The sequence below is a fragment of the Tachyglossus aculeatus genome, chromosome X1 (assembly GCF_015852505.1).
Source record: "Tachyglossus aculeatus isolate mTacAcu1 chromosome X1, mTacAcu1.pri, whole genome shotgun sequence".
Lineage (NCBI taxonomy): Eukaryota > Metazoa > Chordata > Mammalia > Monotremata > Tachyglossidae > Tachyglossus > Tachyglossus aculeatus.
Window position 1 is genome coordinate 20,587,595 of NC_052101.1, and position 7,502 is coordinate 20,595,096.

Sequence of the window (7,502 nt, forward strand, 5' to 3'; positions counted from 1 at the left end):
TGTCCCACGTGGGGCTCACAGTCTTAATCCCCATTTTACAGATAACGTAACTGAGGCACAGAGAAGTTCTAGACTGTGAGCCCACTGTTGGGTAGGGACCGTCTCTATATGTTGCCAACTTGTACTTCCCAAGTGCTTAGTACAGCGCTCTGCATACGGTAAGCGCTCAATAAATAAGATTGATTGATTGATTGATTAAGTGACTTGCCCAAAGTCACACAACTGGCAATTAGCAGAGCCAGGATTTGAACCCATGACCTCTGATTCCAAAGCCGGGGCTCTTTCCACTGAGCCACGCTGCTTCTCTAAACATTCATTTTCAGAACTCGGCCTCCTGACGCCCCAAAAGCGTTGGGGCTCCTGGGATGTTAACACTGGAAGTTTGATGTTCCTTAATGTTTGCCTTTGATAACGCACTGCTCTGGGCTTGATAACCAATAATTTAGTCCTCTATACCGGGCCTAAGCCCCTCTCAGGGTGGCACCTGGAGAGTTTCCAGTCCTCTCCCAGTTACGACTACAACAGGGAGAGGCAAGCAGAGGTCTATCCATTCCATTCCTAGCTTGGGCAGTGGCTAGAGAGTGGAAGGCTACAAGTCAAAACTCAACCGTGATGGGCAGCAGCGGCATGGGAGAGAATCGAGGGGGAAGATTCAAGCGGAAGGAGGCAATGGTAAACCACTTCTGGATTTTTAGCGAGAAAACCCTATGGATCCACTACCAAAACGATTGCGGATGGAGGTGTGGTGTTCTGGGAGAGATGTGTCCTTGGTGTCATTCAACAGCATCGGACAAAAACAGACCAGGCCTAAAGAAAGCAGAGGAACCTAAAGTGGTTGCTTTCTTGAAAAAGTAAACAGAGATTAATCCACCCATAGCATTTATTAAGCCCTTACTGTATGCAGAGCACTGTACCAACTACTTGGGACGGTACAGAAGAGCTGATAGACTTGATACTCATCCACGAGGAGCTTGACGGCTAGAGCTATTTTCTGTGCTGTAAATTATGGAGCCCATTTAACTTGACATTGTGCCGAGACTGACCCACTGCTGTGCAAAGAGAAGACTTAATCTGTTCTCTGATGACGATGACTTTCACTCTCCAGTTCCACTGCGGAATCAGCAATTACCATCGTGCAGAAATTGAATTTTTCCCTTACTTTTCCTAAACACGAAACCATGGGAACAGCAAATAACATTGAGGTTATTACTCTAATCATAGAAATGGGAACAGCAAATAACATTGAGGTTATTACTCTAATCATAGAAACGCAACTTCCTTTCCATTAATGATGGCATTTGTTAAGTGCTTACTACGTGAAAAGCACTGTTCTAAGCTCTGGGGGGGATACAGGGTGATCAGGTTGTCCCTCGTGGGGCTCACAGTCTTCATCCCCATTTTACAGATGAGGGAATTGAGGCTCAGAGAAGTTAAGTGACTTGCCCAAGGTCACACAACAGACATGTGGTGGAGCCGGGATTCCTTTCCCTGACGAGCCTATCTTCAACAAGGTAACTGGCAGCCTCACAGAGATGGGTGGTCTGAGCGGGGTGTCTTCTGACAGAGACCAGCAGCTCAAAGGCCTTTTTTTCGTGACACGGAAAAATCACCAAGATTTCCTTGTTTTGAGCCTTATTCAGGCTCTGTAGGTGGAAGCGATACAGTCAGGAAAGACCTTAAGCTCTATAAGCTCACTGTGGCAGGGGAATGTGCCTGTTTATTGTCGTATTGTACTTTCCCGAGCACTTAATACAGTGCTCTGCACACAGTAAGCACTCAATAAATACAATTGATTGACTGATCCGATGTTCAGCCATAAAGTAACCCCACTGAGACTGTGAGCTCGCTGTGGGCAGGAAATGGTCTGTTTGTTGTTGAACTGTACTTTCCCGAGCACTTAGTACAGTGCTTGGCACACAGTAAGCGCTCAATAAATACGATTGGATGAGTGAATGAATCACTGAAAACCTAGAGAGGAGGCCTTGAAGCATCAGACATTGAGGAAAACAGTCCCCGAGGGGAAAATAACATACATCGGGGCCGGATGCCTCCGGGTTCTCTCTGACACTGTCTCTCAGCCATGATGGCCAGGAAAGCCACAGGCTGAAGATTAATCAGAGTGTAAGCTTCTTGAGGGTGGGGGATCTTGTCTACCATCTCCACTGTACTCTCCCAAGCACTTAGTACAGTGCTCTGCACATAGTAAATGCTCGATAAATACCATTACTTGATTGATCGATTGATGACTTTATGCAGTGTAGGGGAGGATGAGCAAACAGGTTGGGGGAAAGTTAGGAGGAAGGAAGAAGAGCCTTAAATCCTGAGTTATCAGTCTTCTTGGCTAGCTGGAACAAGTGTAGGTGTTTCCCTAGGCTAGGAGGGGCTGTCTCAGAGACGCATTCCTACTAGAAAAAATAAAACAACAACAAAAAAAACTACTCCATACTCACAAGCTTTCCGAGCAGAGGTGGCATTCATTTCCATAGGTGATATAATTGTTGCCACACACTGGAAAATAAGTGATGGGGCAGGGAATGGCATTTACCGGGTACTTCTTATACATGCTGCAGTCCACCTACAAAGCAATTAGCAATTGAAAAAGTAAATAGAGATTAATCCACCCATAAGCACAGTAAGCACTCAATAAATATGATTGATTGATTAAGCCCTTACTGTAAGCAGAGCACTGTACCAACTACTTGGGACAGTACAGAAGAGCTGATGGACTTGATACTTGTCCACGAGGAGCTTGACAGTTAGAGCTACTTTCTGTGCTGTAAATTATGGAGCCCATTTAACCTGACATTGTGCAGAGACTGACCCACTGCTGTTCAAAGAGGAGACTTAATCTGTTCTTTGATGACTTTCACTCTCCAGTTCCACTGTGGAATCAGCAATTACCATCATGCAGAAATTGAGAGCATCCCGAGCATCCCAGGGGCTGGACTATTCCTGGCTGCCCAGGGCTCACACTTTGGGGGAAATCCTTCCAACCCTACTCCTTGAGGACCAGGGACAAGGTCTAATTCTCACTCGCATATTATTCCCAGTCCCAGAAAGAATGTTTCTTACACAGTTGGTACTTAACAAATACTGTTACTCCTCCTCTTCTTCGTCTTGCATCTCCTCCTCCTCCTCCAGAACAGTGGAGTCAGCGACAGCCCCCCTAGATCTCCTCCTCAAGCCTTCCCCTCCCAGTAACTCCACCTTGTCTGTCTCTGGAAGAGGAGCCCCTCTCTCCGTTCCTGCGGCCCCGAAGCAGCGTGGCTCAGTGGAAAGAGCCCAGGCTTTGGAGTCAGAGGTCATGGGTTCAAATCCCGGCTCCGCCATTTGTCAGCTATGTGACTTTGGGCAAGTCACTTAACTTCTCTGTGCCTCAGATACCTCATCTGTAAAATGGGGATGAAGACTGTGAGCCCCCCGGGGGACAACCTGATGCCTTGTAACCTCCCCAGCGCTTAGAACAGTGCTTTGCACATAGTAAGCACTTAATAAATGCCATTATTATTATTATTCCCTCATAGAGGCATTGCCACCTTTCGGTATTCTTAAGCTCAGTGAGTTTAGTACTCCTGAAGAACCAGTTTACTCCCTGTACTCTCATTTCCTCTATCTTGCCGTCGACACCTTTCCCACATCCTTCCCCTAGCCTGGCACTTCCTCCCTTTCCATAAACACCAGACCATCACTCGTCCCACCTAAAAGCATCAATTAAGGTCACATCTCCTTCAAGAGGTCTTCTTTTCCCTGGCTCTATCTCCCTTCTATGGAAACTATGCATTTGGATCTGTGACCTTGGACGTTTGCCATTCGCCCCAGCCCCAAAGCACTTACATACATATCTTTAAATTATGTATTATAAATTCTTATTAATATTGTTTGTCTCCTCCTCTAGAGTGCAATGTGATTATGGGCGGGGAACATTGCTAAATCTGTTGCATTAAGACTTGTATCAAGTTGTTTTAAGTTATTGTATTAAGTTGTATTAAGTTGTGTTGTATTAAGACTCTCCCAAGCACTTAATACATTGCTCTGCCTATAGTAAGTGTGATTTATTTGTTAACCTGTTGTGAAATTTATTAACCGACCCTAGGAAGGAAAACCCTTCAGTGTGTAGAATCCTTGGGCCATCCTCAAAATGGTGGTGAGGGCAAGGCTTTGATTTAGCTCAGATTTTGCCACCAGATAATCAGGAAAATTTGGAGAACGTTGCTTGTGACCCACTAGAGTAGATTCTTCCATTGGCTCCTCCCCTGCTTAGCCCTCCAATCCCTTTCTGACCACCGATTAGCTCTCATCTTGTCTTGGAAAGAGAGAAAAGGTGAACGAGACACCTGCTGTGGGAATGCCTGCTAGCTGACTTTCTTAGGAAAACAAAGGAGAAGGGCAGAAGGAGATTATCAGTCTGCTTAGAATCTGTGATCTGATGGAACCAACTGTAAGGTAGTCTGTACTGTCACTGTGCCTCGTTCTCACCTGTCCCACCGTCGACCCCCGGCCCACGTCCTCCCCCTGGCCTGGAATGCCCTCCCTCCGCACATCCGCCAAGCTAGCTCTCTTCCTCCCTTCAAAACCCTACAGAGAGCTCACCTCCTCCAGGAGGCCTTCCCAGACTCCCCCCTTTTTCCTCTCCTCCTCCTCATCCCCCCCGCCCTACCTCCTTCCCCTCCCCACAGCACCTGTGTATATGTTTGTACAGATTTATTACTCTATTTATTTTACTTGTACATATTTACTATTCTATTTATTTGGTTAATGATGTGCATTTAGCTTTAATTCTATTTGTTCTGATGACACCTGTCCACGTGTTTTGTTTTGTTGTCCGTCTCCCCCTTCTAGACTGTGAGCCCGTTGTTGGGTAGGGACCGTCTCTACATGTTGCCGACTTGTATTTCCCAAGTGCTCTGCACACAGGAAGCGCTCAATGAATACGATTGAATGAATGAATGAAAGGACCCTCAGGAAGCTCCTTGGAAACTTTCACCAGGCCCGGGCCTGCGAGTCAGAAGGACCTGGGTTCTAATCCCACTCCACCATTTGTCTGCAGTGTGATCTTGGGTAAGTCACTTCACTTTTCTGTGTCTCAGTTTCCTCATCTGTAAAATAGGGATGATGACTGTGAGCCCCATATGGGACGGGGACTGTGTCCAGCCTGGATTAGCTTGTATATACGCAGCACTTAGTACAGTGCCTGGCACATAATAAGAGCTTAACAAATACCATAAAAATAAAATTAATTTTGAACAACAATAATAATAATTATTATTATTATTATTATGGTATTTGTTAAGCACTTACTATGTGCCGGGCACTAAACTAAGGTCTGGGGTGGATATAAGCAAATCACGCTGGACACAGTCCCTGTCCCATATAAAAGAGAAGATGGGGGAATAGGCTGCTCAGGATTCTACTAGAATTTTACAGAAGATCAGAAACTAGGACACAGCTGCTACATGGTCCAGGAAGGGTCGGTCTCTGCCTAATAGGTGGCAAAACAGTTCAACCTGAAGAATGAAAAAAATAAAGTCCCCTCTGAAATTGGAAACTGCAGCCCAAAAAGAGGGCAGAAAGGTTAAGAAGAAAACATCACTCACCTTTCCTGAAGAAAGACTGGCGGCCTCTGAAATACAAATGAAGATATCAAGCGAAAGTCCAAAAGAACCCCTCACTAGCTCAGGAAAATAATGATGCAGATTTTAGGTCTTTATAAATGGTTGTATTTCTGAACCTTGTTATCGTGGTTTTATGTGCATCGACAATCTTTTATTTCAGTGGCTTTCCCCAACAGGCTCTCCATTATTGAAGTGGAACAAATGGGCAAAGGAGGAATTCTTTTAGCCCCAATCCTGCAGTGGATCAGACCGGATGAGGACTCAGGCCTCTTGACCTCTAAAGCAACCGACCGTGCTTTATGGCAAGAGCCCAGACTTGCAGAGGTCATGGTTTCTAATCCCGGCTCCGCCACCTGTCAGCTGTGTGACTTGGGGCAAATCAGATAACTTCTCTGTGCCTCAGTTACCTCATCTGTAAAATGGGGATTAAGACTGTGAGCCCCACGTGGGACAACCCGATAACCTTGTATCTACCCCAGCACTTAGAACAGTGCTTGGCACATAGTAAGTGCTTAACAAATACCATCATCATCATCATCATCATGAGAGAGGTCATGTTTCCCATGGACCTGAGGCAAAAAGCTCAGACTTACTGGTCACTTTTCAACTCTGCTGTGAGGCAACCCCAAGTGTCTGAAACACAACTACTGAACCCTCCAACTTCAACTCTCCCACTTCAGTTCCAAGAAAGTCCAATCAAAGGGGCTTTCTTGATCGGATGGAGCCGGGCTCTTAAGACATTTCGTGTCTTTCACATAGCTGTTCCTGGCTGGGAAAACTTGAACTGCTTACAAGGACTCTGAATTTGGGACTGCGTTTCAATCGGCTAAAGTGGAATTGTTTCAGGAAGCATCTCAATCGGTGTCATTGCTATTTCTCCACAGGGGTTTCAACAATTCTGCAATTTCGAATATCAGCAAAGAAAACAGGCTCGTAGTTAGTGTCAATCAAGTCCTGGTGTAAAATTGACGGTTTTTATGTAGTCCACCACTTCCCTCATTGAGCAAGCCATTTTAATGTCTGCCTCCCGCTCTAGACTGCACGTTCACTATGGGCAGGGAATGCATCTGTTATATTGTTATCCTGTATTCACTCAAGTGCTTAGTACAGTGCACTGCACACAGTAAGCACTCAATAATACTATTGACTTAAATTGAGGCTACGGGGAACCCCAGACGTAACTAAATTTACAAGATCAGGTCAAATGTACTCACTTGTGGGGCCACAGAGAAACGCCACCATGAGAAGCATGAGGATAACACCAGTGGTCTTCATGGCGACAGATCGGTTGAAACAATCTGAGCAATCCTCCCCAAGAAAGTGGTCCCATTTATATACCATTGGCTGGAGTCTCCACCTTCACTGTGGGATGATTCCAAATCAGTATTGTCATTCAGAGCAGGATCAAACACTGTGTCACACCCTGGGTGGTGGCGTCATTGCTGAAGATCTACTTTTAGGACTTGCAATCGTTACTTCTTAATCTGCCCGGTAGTTTGCTTATTACTTACTCCAGGTGGGAAGAAGTGACTGAGCATACACTCCTCCTGGACGAGGATTGTGTCTGATCATGAGTTGACTACAGAGTCTAACGCAGAGTGCTAGATTCAAATAGCTAGTTTCCCAGACAACTACGATTTAACATGGGTGAGAATCCAAAAACGCTCCTTGGTTCCTCCTGTGTCTCTGGGGAAGGATGTGGGTTTGTAGAATTTTGTTCATTATTTGCAAGGTTTTGTTTAATTAGAGAAGTTTGGCTTAGTGGAAAGAGCCCGGGCTTGGGAGTCAGAGGTGGTGGGTTCTAATCCTGACTCCACCACTTGTCAGCTGTGTGACTTTGGGCAAGTCAGTTAGTTTTCCTTTGCCTCAGTTACCTCATCTATAAAATGG

At 45.6% G+C, this 7,502-nt stretch overlaps 1 protein-coding gene across 1 annotated transcript; it reads right to left on the reverse strand.

Moving 5' to 3' along the window:
- Nucleotides 1–1,118: 1,118 nt before the first annotated feature.
- Nucleotides 1,119–6,887, reverse strand: LOC119919915 (serine protease inhibitor Kazal-type 7-like). Its single transcript, XM_038740714.1, has 4 exons — nt 6,827–6,887; nt 5,595–5,620; nt 2,451–2,575; nt 1,119–1,164 (listed from the first exon to the last, which is right to left on the reverse strand). The coding sequence occupies exons 1-4, from the start codon at nt 6,885–6,887 to the stop codon at nt 1,119–1,121; spliced, it is 258 nt and encodes an 85-aa protein (XP_038596642.1).
- Between the last annotated feature and the right edge of the window lie 615 nt (nt 6,888–7,502).